Here is a 15,222-nt window from a genome sequence, read left to right on the forward strand (position 1 = left end):
TTTCTGCATTTTGTGTTATCTGTGAACAGGAATAATCGCTTCTTTTTTATTTGAATGCCTTTGATTTATTTTTTCTCCCCTAGCTGCTCTGACCAAGATTTCTAGGACTATGTTGGATAAAACTGGCAAAAGCAGGTATCCTTGTCTTGTTCCTGATCATAGAGAAAAAGCTTCCAGTCTTTTACCAGTGAGTATATGATCTGTGGGCTTTTCATATATGGCTCTTATTATGTTGAAGTGGGAGCATTTTGTTCCTTGTGTAATGTTTTTATCATGAAATTGTGTTGAATCTTCTCATATGCTTTATCTACATCAATTGAGAGGATTGTGTGTTTTTTTTTCCTTCCGTTAATGTGGAGTGTTCTGTCAGTTGATTTTTGTATGTTGAACCATCATCCTTGCTTCCAGGAATATATTCCACTTGGTCATTCTGTATAATCCTTTCCATGTACTGTGGAATTCAGTTTGCTATTATTTTGTTGAAGATTTTCACATTAGTATTTGTGAGGGATTATTGATCTGTAGTGTTTTTGTCTGGCTTTGGTATCAGGTTAATGCTGGCTTTTATTGAATGAATTTAGAAGTATTTTGGTCTCTTTAATTTGGGGAAAGAATTTGAGGATGATTGGTGTTAATTTTTCTTTAAATATTTGGTAAAATTCACCAGTGAAGCTATTTGGTTCGGGGATTTCCTTGTTGAGAGGTTTTTAAATACTCCTTCAATCTCCTAACTAGCTGTGTATTTGTTTGGATTTCCTGAACTGATTTCCTGTTTCTTCATCATTCAGTTTTAGTAGACTGGGAGTGTCTAGGAGTTTATTTCGTCTAGGTTATCCAGTTTATTGGTATACCATTGTTCAGAGTATTCTTTTATCCTCTGTATTTCTGTGGTATCAGTTGTAATGTCTTCTCTTCCATTTATAATTTTTTTTCTGTAAAGTCGGTTGTAATATCACCTCTTCCATTTCTGCTGTTGAGTCTTCTCTTTTTTTTTTCTTTTTTTTTTTTTTTTTTTTTAAATTTTATTTATTTATGATAGTCACATAGAGAGAGAGAGAGAGAGAGAGGCAGAGACACAGGCAGAGGGAGAAGCAGGCTCCATGCACCAGGAGCCTGATGTGGGATTCGATCCCGGGTCTCCAGGATCGCGCCCTGGGCCAAAGGCAGGCGCCAAACCGCTGCGCCACCCAGGGATCCCTCTTTTTTTTTTCTTAGTCTAGGGTAAAGGTTTGGCAGTTTTGTTGATCTTTTCCAAGAACCAGCTCTTGGCTTCATTGATTTTTCTCCACTGTTATTTTATTCTCTATTTCATTTACCTCTAACCTATAGTATTTTCTGTTTTCAATTAGCTTTGGGTTTAGTTCTCTAAGTTATAGTTGGGTTGTTGATTTGAGATCTTTATTCTTTTTTAACATAAGCATTTATAGCTATACATTTTCCCCTTAGTATTGCTTTCCCTACATCCTATAAATTTCAGTACATTGTGTTTTCATTGTCATTTATCTGAAGATATTCTCTTATTTCCCTTACAATTTCTTCTTTAACTCATTGGTTAAGAGTGTGTTAATTCTCACATATTTATGGATTTTCCATAAATTCTGTTGAATTCTAGTTTCATTTTACTGTTAGCAGGATAGACACTTTGTATGGTTTCAGTCTTTAAAAATTAATAGTTTCGTGGCCTAACATGATCTAGGCCAATCTTTCATGTGCATTTTAAAAAAATGTGTATTTTGGGGCACCTGGTTGGTGTAGTCGGTTGAGGGCTGATTCTAGGTTTTGGCTCAGGTTGTGGTATCAGCGTGGTGAGATCAAGCTCTGTGTCAGGCTCCATATTCAGCAGAGTCTGCTTGGGTTTCTCTCTGCCCTTATTACCCTCTTCTATCTCAAATCTTTAGAGAAAAAAAAGTGTATTTTGCTTTTGTTGGTTGGAATGTTCTGTATATGTCTTTTGGGTCCAATTGGTTATTCAAGTACTGTTCTTATTGCTCTTTCTAGTTATATCCATAGGTGGGGTATTGAAGTCTATTATTAATTGCAGAGCTCACCAGTTCTGTCACTGTCTCGTGTATTTAGGAACTGATGTTTGGTACATATGTAATTGTTAAAACTCCTTGGTGAATTGAGCCTTTTATTAAAAAATGGCCTTTTTTGTCTTGTAACTGTTTTGACGTAAAGTCTATCTTATCTAATTAATATAGCCACCTCTATCCTCTTTGGGTGCTATTTGCATGCAGTATCTTCATCCTTTCATTTTCATCTATCTATATATATATCATTAGATCTAAAGTGAGTCTCTTGTAGACAGAATACACTTTTTTTAAAATCCAATCTAGGGGGAATTTAATTCATTTACATTTCAAGTTATTACTGATGGGGAAGAACTTTCTATTGCCATTTTGTATTAAAGTTCTTAAAGCTCTTCAGTCACTTAAATGTCTTAATTTCCTAGGAGCTTCAGCCCTGCTTCTTCTAAGGGCCTTAAATGTTATATTTTATTCTTTTGCCTATAATCTCTTGCATTTGTGGTTCTGCAGACCCCCTATAGCCCTCATGTGCAGCATTTCCCACTGCTTTCAGCAGCCTCCAACCTGATAATCTAAACTGTGCCACCATTCCATCAGTGCTCTGAATCAGACAAGACAGTCCCTCAAGCAATCCTCAGACAAGTCAGAACATTACAATCAGGTTCTACTCTTGTTTCCATGAATTGAGAGGCTTCCTTCCATATCCCAGGAGGGTAAGGAGAAAGGGTGAGCATAAATGCCATGATATTTCCTATCATTTTGAATGTGGCTTTTACTTGGTTAGGTGTTTGCCTGGTTGCTACTGCTGCTTAATTGGCTTCTATAGTTCTTATGCTACATTGTATCTTCACTGTTTCCATGTGTGTTCATTGGGGGCAAGGGCCTGGAGCTTCCTAATCTGCCATCTTGGTGACATCAATTATCTTTTAAAGCAATTTATTTTAAAAAGAAAAAGTCTAATATTTATTATGTTATTATTTCTGGTATTTTTTATGCATGCGTATGCATATTCAGATTTCCTTCTGGTATCATGGTCTGTTTTCACGAAAGACTTCCTTTAACATTTAAGTAGATCTTCTTCTACTTCATTAAATTCTACTGGTCTGTTTTAAAGTTCATTGGTCCTTTTTCTGCACTGTCCAAATTGCTGCAGAGCTCATTCAGTTAATTTTTGCCAGAATTACAAACTCTTTCTCCCTTGTTAGGCCAGTGGCTGAATTCTCTGCTCAGCTTGCTAGACCACAGCTATTGTCTTTCTTGTGTTCCTAGGGGTCTCACCCTGCACATGGGGTATTTGGGGTATTTAGGTGTCTGCCAAGGATTTGAGGGAATTTCAAGGGCTCCATTCTTTCTAGGATTTGCCACCTAGAAATTTCTACCACCCTGGCAAAGCTGCTGTCTCATTCCTCAGCCCAGTAAGATTACTTTTTCTGTAAGGTCTATCTCTTGTGAACCCATAAGGTAGAAAGTGCTCTCAAGTCAGCTGAATGTGGACTTTAGCCAGTATATTTCCTTTTTTTCAAGGATCGTATCACTTCCAGTTTCTGCTCACTACCGATTACTCATCTATACCTTCAAATGTTTTTTGTTACCCTCAGAAGAGTTGTCTATTACAAGCCGCCATTATTGGAACTGAATTATTTCTAAAATGTTTAAAATGTGTGAGACATGAGCATCACTATAAGTTATCAAAGTTACATTTATTCAGTAATGCAAAGAAGACAACAAAAATTTTATATTTCAGGTAAAAAGTTATAAAAACTATTGTCATGTTAGTAATATTTTTTCCAGTAAAGATTGTGAAGACTATATGGGATATTTTTTTTTCCTTTTGCAGGATATAGCCAATGAGGAACACCAAAAAATTGAAGCATTAAAATCAGAAAATAAGAAGCTAGAAAAACAAAAAGGAGAATTAATGATAGGTTTCAAGAAACAATTAAAATTAATTGATATTTTAAAAAGGCAAAAGGTGAGTCTGTCCTTAAAAAACACAGGAATACCTGGTGGCTTAGTCAGTTAAATGTCTACCTTTGCTCAGGTCATGATCCCAAGGTCCTGGTATTGAGCTCCACATCAGGCTCCCTGCTCAGTGGGGAGTCTGCTTCTCCCTTTCCCTCCCCCTGCTCCTTTTCTCTCTCTCTCTAAAATCTAAAAAAAAAAAAAAAAAAGTTAAATCATAGATATTATTTGGACTGCTCTACTAAAATAGTTATTTCTACTTTAGATATGTCTTATAGTTTGACATGCTTAGGCACAAAATTTTATCTATATAACATACACAATAAGATTTATATATGTGTCATCCAAGCAACTGGATATTTTCCTGCAAGTAAATTAGTAATGTGGCAAATGGGACTGGAAATACAGTATGGGTACTCCCTAATTATATACAAGAATAACTGTTATCTTAGGGGATTGGCTTGCCTCTTGAAACATTGAAGATTGATTCGAAGCTATATTCCCTTCTGTGCACATGAATCACCTGGTAGTGAGAGGATATGAAGTCATGGTTCTGCCACTTTCTCTTTTTGTAACAGTTAAATGTTACTATATTTATAATTTATAAATTAAAATGTTACTATATTCTCTTAATAGATTGGTTCAATAACCACCATGGGCAAAATAGGCTTTTACAGGCTGACCATTGAATGTAATTATTTCAAATCTCACGTTTATTGGAATTCAAGTACACATTCCAACAGAGCTGATAATTGATAGCATATTTATATACCTTTATCAATTTTCTATTGTTCTGTGGTCTACTTTTAATACTAAAACAATATCGATTTGTTATAAATGCAGATGCATATTGAAGCTGCCAAGATGCTGTCTTTTACCGAAGAGGAATTTATGAAGGCACTTGAATGGGGAAATTCATAAATGATCTACTTTATAACTGACTATGTGACCCATATACATTGTATTTAAAACTTTAATGATTTATTCTTACTCTTTATAAACTTTAATTTCACTGGCTTTCATCCGGTAACTCCAGAGAATTCCCTGTTTAGATTTAGGGGATACAGAATTGACATGTAATTATTAAAGGAAGTATTTTGTAAAATAGGATAACCCACTTGCCCTCTTATATTATATTCAGCACTAGTTCATAAGTGATAGTTTGTGAGATAGAAATTGTTCTTCTTGACAATAAAGCACTTTGAAATTCCTCAGTCTTAACTGTTCTTTTCCCTTACAATACAGAGGAAAAGATACTTTGGCCAAATCTGGGAAATAAAGTTCCTAAAACACAAATACCTGTGGAACTGCAGTCTGAATGGAGATGCAGAAAAAGCTCTGAGCAGCAGCATGAAGAAATTATTCTCTTGGGTAGTGATATGGAAGTCAGATCTTCAAATTATCATTTCAGGAACAAGAGTTTGACTAAAAGCAATTTTGTAGCTAAAAAATATTCTGTAATTTTTTAATTAGAAAACAACTGTTTACAAAAATAGATTACATTTCAGTGATAGTGAATCCATAAAACAAAAGTTACGGTGACATCTAGTGGTAAAAACAATTCGGGTTTTACCAAATCTTGATGGTATCATTTCTCTCCACAAATTTCACTCCTTTTCTGATATGCTTTCCTAAATTCTTCACCAAGCATATCGATATCACCCTCTTTTTTAAATACTCCCTACAAGAAAAATATTTTTGTGGGTTAATTGAAATACCAGAGCACTTCACTAAATTTTAAGACTAACAAATACATAGACTACAAATTTGTGAAGTTATCTCCAAAATAATGAAATCTATTTAATAGGTTTATGAAAAATATCACTATTCTCTGAAAATTTTATTAAATATTCTTTAGTTTGATATATCTATCAGCTCCAGTGTAAGAATTTGTAATACAAATCTGGGCTCTTTGTCACCACTGCCTGCACTGGCTGAATGAGAAAAAATTTAAGGTATGAGAGAGAGGTCAGGGTAAAGAGACTGAGCTTTGCCAGGTTCGTGCATGGGATTGACTCTTGCCTCCACTCAGGGACTGATCAGCTAACATTTAATCTTCCAGGAAAGTCTCCAGGCTTAGAGTTACACCATTTAAACAAGCCCTATGAAAATCTCCAAGCTTTTATTTACTTTTCTTTTCCCTTATACTATATATAAAAGGCTCTTAAATATTTACTTATATAATTTAAAGGAGCTAAAGAATAATTCAGGTCATTTGAGGATTATTAGGTTTGTTAGACTCTCCCCCATCTCTACAATTATTTCCTTTTAAAAATCTCTAAATCCCAGACTCTCTGGAATTTATAGTCTTGTTTTTAAATTAATACATCATTTCATATTCATTAATCCTATCAACCAGTTAGACTATAACATCCCGTGGAAAAGCAATAATTACTCATTTCCCTTTCTCCTTCCTTCCTGAGCACTGCATTGAACACAAAATAAGCACCAGTTCTTCCAAATGAATAAAAAGTCAAATGACATGTCTATATTTGAAGGATGGAAATTGTATTTACATGCATCCAGATGTTTACATGGTTTATGAAACTTGTTACTTCATTTATAGTCAGAATGTATCTCACCACTTATACATGAAAATGTTATCTTTTGGAAGTGCTTTTAAAAACAAGCTGCCTACTACCTACTTATAACCTCCCATTCATCATACAGCAAATCTGTCTTGGACTTGGTTCAAGCAGGTGTCTATTAGCGGTGTTTCCAGTTACAAGAGTTTCCTGTGTATTATCAATTTTGGTGTACAAAGTATCACAACTGCGTTAGGGTAGTTTAGTTTTAGACTTACTACACCAAAAGGGAAGAAAAAATTTCTAGAATATAAATTCAGGAAATCTAGCGTATACTTATAAGAAAGTTCACCAACGCTCTCATTTTAGAGACAGAGGTCAATGACTGCCTAACATCCCACTGCTGCTTTGTAACGCCAGAACTAAGTGAAACACAGGCCCCCTGAAATCCTAATTACCATGTATTTTCCCTGCTATTAGAGGACAGGAAGATTATACCTTGAGTTAAATCTCACTTACTTTAGGGAGATATCCTAGTAATTTTGTAGCATGTTCTTTAAGAAGTTTTAGTCTTTCTTCTTCAATAATTGCATTAATGCATCCTTGTCGTCTTTGCTGCAACTGCCATTCTTCCAGTTCACGTTGCTAGAAACAAAATTTTATTATTACAGAATACGTTAGTCTTTTAAGAAGTTATCAAATAAAACTATTCTTGCAGCAAATTAGATAAAATTGATGAACTATTTTTGACATTAACTTCAGAAAATACTCTCTCTATATATATGTCTTTTTCATGTATTATATATACACATATCTCTCTTCCAGTCATTATTCCCTTAAAGTCACAAAAACAATAACCATGACTGGGATTTTAGGGAGGCAAGTATATATTTTCAGGACAGTACCTTCATTACCAAGGAAAAAAATGTTCAAAGGAGGGATTTCCTAATTCAAATATTTATGTAATGTTTACCATATGTCAAGTGCTAAAGGCAGCTTACAGTGTAAAACAAAAGTTGGATAAAACAGACTAGGGATATCTATAAAAAGTAAATATTTCCATGAACGTTAAAAGTTTTAAGAGCCTGCATGAGGCCCAAGAGTAGCCACGAGAGTTCCAACAGAAGAACCAATGTTTCTTAGGAGAGTTCTGAATGCCCTTACATAACCACACCAAAATTCTGTACCATATACTATGAAAGAGATGACCAGCTTTAAAAAGTTTTAGGTCTTAAAAGAATTCTTATGGAGTTGTACCCAAATAATCCTCTTGGAAAGAGAAGAGTGCTAAAGGCAAACCACTGAAATAGTGAGTTCCTATCTACAATTAAAGGAGTAGTAATGTTAAGCTTGTCTGTGCAGTAACTATAGTTTCCGAGGGTCACTATTTCTTCAGACCTCTCCTTATCAAGGTCATGTAAACTAGAAGAGTATGTCTGTCTCTCTTGCTACAATGGGAGGCTAGCTAGCTTCTACATAACCTAATAACTCTTCGTAGTCACCAGAAGAAGATAAAGAAAGATGCTGCGAAACAGCCAAATCTGCGGCCACTTCAACCTATAATTGCTTCTCATGAGAATATTTTGTCTACTATGATACTATTTGTATTACAGAATCAGAAGCACCATTGATAATAGCTAATTGAGAAAAGATACTCTCACCCATCTTGTTACTGAAAGAGTTGAGTGGCTCCTATTTATCTCTAAGATGAAATAGGGTAGCAAAATCTGCCATGGAATTGTTATACCTGAAATATTTTTGAGACTACATTTCAAAGGCTCCCTTATGACTAGTCAGAAGTGTTCACAACAGGACATGGTTTCTGCCAATGGAATATAAGCAAAAGTGTCATATGCAGATTCTGGGAATCAATCTTACACACCCACTTTGTGCCTTCTTCACCTCTTCCATCTCCTGCTTGAAACATGAAGGGTGAAGATCCAATTTAGATCATGAAGATAAAGTTATATCCTGTGGAAGCCACAGTGAAAAGCAAGGCCGAGCCTGGTTGCTGAAGACTGAATAAAGCCTCCACCCAGCCCTGAATTGCCTATCTTTAGGCTTTTATGTGGGAGAAGAGTAAACTATCTACTAAGTCTATCTACTAAGCCACTATTTATTTGGTACTCTCTACCTGTAGTCAAACCTAATCCTAACTGATCTGTTCCTTATAAAAAGAAAATGCAAGAAAGTTCTGTGATGTGAGGAAAGCTCATTTGTTAGAGATTGTACATCATTGGACAAAAACCTAACGGGTAGAATACAAGATTTCTCAGGATGTGGTAAACACATTAAAAATCCTAATAAACATTTTTAGAATAAGGGTAGTTTAAAAAAAATCTGAAACCGGGGATCCCTGGGTGGCGCAGCGGTTTGGCGCCTGCCTTTGGCCCAGGGCGCGATCCTGGAGACCCGGGATCGAATCCCACGTCGGGCTCCCGGTGCATGGAGCCTGCTTCTCTCTCTGCCTCTCTCTCTCTCTCTCTCTCTCTCTGTGTGACTATCATCAATAAATAAAAATTAAAAAAAAAAATCTGAAACCAATTTGTCCATTTAGGACAAATTCTGAATTGCTGGTAGTAAACTTTCCTGGGTAGTTTCAGATTTTGTCTGACTAACCATATGGTTTTTTTTAAAGCTAGACAGAACTGTAGGTACTTTTCTCTGAAATCTGAAAAACAGAGTGAAAGCCTTATAGGATTGTAATGGAATGGATTAATATGTTCCATGATCATGAAAACACCCTTGCCCTTGGGATGTAACCCAATCTCACTGATATTTTAAGCACACAACTTCATACTAGGAATATTTACATTAGAAAAAAATTAAGGCAAATTGTTTGTAGAAGTGTCTATGCTTCAGGCAGTTTTATCTGATTTCCATTTGACAGTTTCAGTAGTCCACAGTAATGGTATTGAATGTCTGAGCTAAGTTATGAAGAAAAGAAACTGGATTTAACACTTAGTGCTGAGGTGAAGTCAAGAGAATTTGGTGGCTGACTAAAATTATTAGATAGGAATGGGCAAAAAATCCAGGAATGATTCCAAGGTCATAGACTTGGGTGACTGAATATGTGGTCTTTAACCGAGATTCAGAAATTGGAAAAAATGTCTGGAATGTTCAATTGTGTGTGGAAACCTTAATTCTAATGCACCTATAAGATTTATGTCATTTAGACATCTGGAAATACGGCAACAGAACTATGGTGTGAAATGAGTTAAGAAGAGAGGAAAGCCAGAGTATCTCAACACTTCTTGAAGCAGGCACAAGACAGAGCTGATCTCTCTGGTTTTCTGTGATAGACCATCCAGATTCTCTTGCCTTTATAACCATTTCTTTGTCTTGTCATTGTTTTTTTTCCTCCTCCTCCTAACTCCTTTGCCTATTATTCAAGTTTCTCATTGTGATAATTTCATATGCTGCCAACTTAGAATAGCCTTCTGCTTTTATTCATCTATTATGTATTTCCAGGTAAAACCACAAAGTTCTGCCATAAACGTACGGTTGACCTATGAACACCACAGGTTTGAACTGCACAGGTCCACTTACCTGCAGTATTTTTTTGATAAATACAATATATATACTGCAAATGTATTTCCTCTTCCTTATGATTTTCCTAATGTTTTTTTTTTTTTCTCTAGCTTACTTTAAGAATACAGTATAGGGACGCCTGGGTGGCTCAGCAGTTGAGCATCTGCCTTTGGCTCAGGGCATGCTCCCAGGATCCCGGGATCAAGTCCCACATCAGGCTCCCTGCATGGAGCCTGCTTCTCCCTCTGCCTGTGTCTCTTATGAATAAATAAATAAATCTTTTAAAAAATAAGAATACAATATATATAGATTTATATTTATATATAATACATATATAAAGTAAGAACTAATTAAATATGTTATCTGTAAGGCTTCTGGTCATCAGTAGGCTATTAAGTTTGGGGGAGTGAAAAGTGAATGTGGGTTTTTCACTGGGGTTGGGGAGGAAGTGTCAGCACCCCTAAACCTGTGCTATTCATGGGTCAACTAAATTGCACAATTAGTAAATTACAGCTACCAAATTCTATAAATGTTTACACTATAGATTTAAGAGATGTGTTCTTAGTATAATTTTATATTTAATCAAGTCTTTTCTTCCTGTCTACCCATACAGGAAAAGATCATCATTTTATTAATTGTTAATCCCAGCTCTGCCATTTACTTGCTGTGAAACTTTTAGCAATATATATAATCTCCCTCTACCTTAGTTTCCAATAGTACCTAACTCAAAGGGTTGAAAGTTTAAGGTTATCACTTTGCTTTTAATGGACTTAGAATAGTGAATGACACATGTAAACACTCAATAAATGTTAGTGGTTATCACTACCACTTCTATTAATATTTTAAAATATCATATGCCTAATCTGTACTCTTCATATTTAGAGCGGTTTATGTTTATAAAACACATGTTATCTTACTTGGTTCTCAAAGCACAACAATCTAGTGAGGCAGATTATATAAGTATTATTTCAGGCTTATGAATGAAACTGACAAATCGATGTGTCCAAAGGCACAAATCTAGTTCCCTCTCTCTTAAATCTACATTTCCAACTAAGAAATCTCCCTGGGGCCTCAAAATTAATGTGGACAAAATGGAATTACATGCCCCTTGAAATCTATTTTTCTTTGTTTTCTTTAGGACCTCACTCACTCACTGAAGATGGAAGCAATAGTATTATTTAGTAGTAGCAGCAGCAGCTATAATCCTGATCTCACCTCTCCAGACCTAACGGGTCACCAAGCCCCATCAAGTGTATCTCTTGGACAGGCCCCTTCTCCATTTGCATGGGCTTTCTCTGCCTATCACAGACTTAACTACAGTAATGTCCTAACTGGACTCCCTGTCTCCAGTCTTACTCCCCTTATGTCCTACCCCAATACCCCTACTCAAGTCATCTTGCCAAGTGCAGAACTTATCATGTAGCTTTCTTCTTTTTTTTAAAGATTTTATCTATTTATTCATGAGAGATACAGAGAGGGAGAGAGACATGCAGGGAGCCTGACGTGGTACTCGATCCCTGGTCTCCAGGATCACACGCTAAACCGCCGAGCCACCCAGGCTGCCTAGATTTCTTAATTCTTCACTGGGTCCCCCTGCATAAAGACCACTTTCCTTAAAATAGCATACAGTGCATTTATGATGTGTCCCCTCTACCATAATAAGATCCCCACACCTTATAATTATTATCACAGGTACTTAGCCTATCTTTATAATGATTGTTCTTCTATATTTTCTTTAACCAAGACCATAAACCCATAGATACCATGGACTTGGTTGTATTTATGTTCTCAAAACCAACCAACTAGTATCCAGTACATAGAAAGCATCAATATATTCTCGATGCATTAGTAAATGGTCAGAAATATCTATACCATATGATTAGTAAACAGATACCTAACCACCTCTGGCACATATAAAGGTCTCAGTTAAACATTTAGTGGAGGAACAGATGAGCTGATTGTTGCTCAGTGATAATAACAAAAAAGACGCAACAGTTTTTCTTACTTTGTCTGCAAGGAACTGGTTGCGACGCTCTTCAATGAGTTTTTCCACAGCCCTCCTGTGTTCTAGTTGCTTCATTCTTTGTTTCTGAGCATTCATCAGTTCTATCCGATCGTCTTCAGCAAGCTTTGCGAGCATAGCCTTTCGAAAGGTCTCCTCTTCCTCTTTCGCAGCCTGGAGTACTAGCTCCTTCAGGGCCATTTGTTCTATAAAATTTTGCTTCAACTCCTTTTGCTTTCTCAATTTCTCTTCTGCTTCCTCCTAAACAACAATCCATATAAACATTAATTCAGTAACTGTTTCTTTGCAGCAGATTTATAATGAAAGGGTGGAGAGAGTTTGGTTGAGCACAGTGTTACAATATGAAATAAAACTGAAAAACCTCTTCCAGATAACACTTTTCCCCATCTTTTAAAAACTCGTTTGGATAAAGGACATGTTACATTTTGATTGACTTATTTTTAAATTTTAATTTGTATATATTTTGGAAGGAGCTGATAAAACTTTTTTTGCACACCTGGGGTTATTAAATCTGTGGTCTGTGAAATCTGTACTGACTATGAATCATTCTAGAATCTTGCCTGAAACTTTGGTTCAAATCACTGATAAGTATTTTTCAGAATAATCTTGAAATGATAATCACAAGTTTTGGGGGGAAATTCAAATTTACTTAGAGCAGTTAAAGTCTTTTCCTATAAGCTTTAATTTTCCTAACATGTTATTATGAAAAATTTCAAACACAACTGAAAAATGTTTACAGTGACCACCCATCTACCTAACACCTAGATTCTATCAATAACATTTTACTATTTTTCCTTTATCATCCATCCAGTTAGGACTGATGTAAATTTTAATTCCTTCTCAACTGTAACTGACCTTACCTAATTCTAACACAATTTCCAGGAGGCAAGCCATTATCCTTAAGGCATTCGAAATACTGCCTTAACAACAGCTGTGTGGTCAGGGCTCTTACAGGTAACACAAACTATAAGGGATTTACTACAGGCCAACAGGTGACATAGAGAAAGAACCTCCAACAGGGTCAGGGAAGCAGCTGCCATCTTAGTTCCCATCTATCTTTGGTTAACCATCGTGGCTCAAGTTCCATGGCAGTAACTACCAAATCTACTCTCAATGCCCCAGTCTTCCACGTGTGACTGCAATTTTACTGCTCACTTCTATCTTCACATCTTGAGGTGAAGTGATAACTTTGAAGATAGCCTAGGTCTTATGAAGAATTCTAGCTAAAAGAAGGGAAATGTGGTTTTAACTTTACAGTCTTTATTGAGACATTTTTGTCCTTTTGGACAGGAGTGGGTTTTAAGTGAGTCAATCTGAAACATCAGTTATAATAACTTTGTTCATTATCTTGAATATTCAACCTTTTTTCCTCACTTATCTCTATCTAATCTGTTCAAATCCTGCCTCCTCCAGAAAGTCTTTTCCAATCACTTTAATTCCCACATCTGGGCCTCTGATACCATTTAATTTTCCCATCATTTAATTCTACTTCATATTCCCATGTCTTTTATCTCCTCACTAAGAGTAAATTCCTAGAGGGCACATTTTTAAATTATTTTATATATTATATATATTGTTTTTCCTTGGGATGCTAGGCACAGTATTTTTATGATTTTATAGTTTGTGTTCATCTGCCATGTATTGTATGGAAGTCAGAAGGCTCATTGAAGGCAGATACTGTCTCAGCTTTGAATTCCTCTGGAGCTTGTCATAATACCGTATACACAGAAAACATACATTGAACCAAATGAACTACTGACATTTCTGGCATCCATCTACCATACAAATTTTAGTATAATCCAACCAATGGTAAACACATCTGGCTAAAAATCAGGGAAGTGTTAGCAAAACAAAACAAAACAAAACACAATTGATTATATTTTTTTCAACTAGAAAAGTATTCTGTACTCTTTATCCTGTCTGGGTTAGGATTTTATACGTGTGTGTGTGTGTGTATATATAATATAAACCACATAATTTTACATCCCATAATGTGGTTTAAGAAATAGCTATTCAGGGCAGCCCCGGTGGCACAGCGGTTTAGCACTGCCTGCAGCTCAGGGCGTGATCCTAGAGACCCTGGATCAAGTCCCACGTCAGGCTCTCTGCATGGAGCCTGCTTCTCCCTCTGCCTGTGTCTCTGCCTCCCTCTCTCTCCCTCTCTCTCTCTCTGTGTGTGTGTGTGTCTCTATGAATAAATAAATAAAATCTTAAAAAAAAAAAAAAAGAAATAGCTATTCACTGAAGGTTTGAAATACTTTGCTATAAAAACTACTCTGAGCCTGGAAACTTTCAGAGGTATCTTGGTCTGGGTTCTCCTCTGAAAGCAGAGCCTTATACAAATATTTGTATATACATTTTTTATGAGAGGGAGATCTCAGGAAGCAGCAGTGAGCGTCAAGCAGAGAGAAATAAGGGACGGAAGAAAAGCCAACACATGGGTGCATCACTGAACTGGTTACTATGTGGGCAACTGTGGGTGAATCCTGCCAGGACCTTGTAAGGAATGCATGGAGCACCTTTCAGGTCTGTCCCCAAGGCTGACAGGAAGAAGCATTCATCCTTTAATCTCTGTCCCTGTTGGCGGAGGGATGCCCCAGAGGGTGTTAACTCCCTGTCCCCACCAACACTGCCATACTTTGGAAAGCTGTCAACAGAGTCAGTGTAAGCTCTCAGGAGTGTTCCCCACAGCTGTCACTGAAATCAAAGGTGGGAATAAGAGGGTATGAGGCAGGGCATCAAAAGCTTTTCATATGATATATCCTTAGTAATTTTATTTCATCTGCTTTTTCCATTTTTGAAATCACCGTATTTTTAATGCAGAATATTGTACATTAAATTATCTTCCCATTTTAGGAGTATACAATTGAATGATCCTTTCACTATTTGTTTAAAAAGATTTATTTAACGGATGCCTGGGTGGCTCAGTGGTTGAGTGCCTGCCTTTAGCTCAGAGCGTGATCCCGGAGTCCTGGGATCGAGTCCTGCATCCGGCTCTCATCATGGAGCCTGCTTCTCCCTCTGCCTGTGTCTCTGCCTCTCACTCTCTGTGTCTGGAATAAATAAAATCTTTTTAAAAAATAAAAAAATAAAAAGATTTGCTTAGGGACGTCTGGGTGGCTCAGTGGTTGAGGGTTTGCCTGCAGCTCAGGTC

At 36.4% G+C, this 15,222-nt stretch overlaps 2 protein-coding genes across 12 annotated transcripts in view; one reads left to right on the forward strand and one right to left on the reverse strand.

The window, feature by feature from the left end:
• TEX9 (testis expressed 9) overlaps positions 1–5,199 on the forward strand; it is a 196,674-nt gene extending 191,475 nt beyond the window's left edge. For 8 of the 11 annotated variants that reach the window (XM_072808733.1, XM_072808734.1, XM_072808730.1 and 5 more), the window contains 2 exons: positions 3,865–3,999; positions 4,833–5,199. In XM_072808733.1, coding sequence (XP_072664834.1) covers positions 3,865–3,999; positions 4,833–4,910 — 213 coding nt within the window. In that variant the 3' untranslated portion in view covers positions 4,911–5,199. Of the gene's footprint in view, positions 1–83; positions 188–3,551; positions 3,772–3,864; positions 4,000–4,832 lie in introns of those variants that run through there. The other 3 variants (XM_072808738.1, XR_012022597.1, XM_072808736.1) reach the window with 3 other exon arrangements.
• The window catches only part of MNS1 (meiosis specific nuclear structural 1), a 33,975-nt gene continuing 23,434 nt past the window's right edge, over positions 4,682–15,222 (reverse strand). The window contains exons 8-10 of the mRNA XM_072808729.1: positions 12,051–12,308; positions 7,034–7,159; positions 4,682–5,670 (exon numbers count right to left, since the gene is read on the reverse strand). Of these exons, the coding sequence (XP_072664830.1) occupies positions 5,578–5,670; positions 7,034–7,159; positions 12,051–12,308 (477 nt within the window). The 3' untranslated portion in view covers positions 4,682–5,577. The remainder of the gene's footprint in view (positions 5,671–7,033; positions 7,160–12,050; positions 12,309–15,222) is intronic.

Source organism: Canis lupus, chromosome 32, assembly GCF_048164855.1.
Source record: "Canis lupus baileyi chromosome 32, mCanLup2.hap1, whole genome shotgun sequence".
NCBI classification, from domain to species: Eukaryota; Metazoa; Chordata; class Mammalia; order Carnivora; family Canidae; genus Canis; species Canis lupus.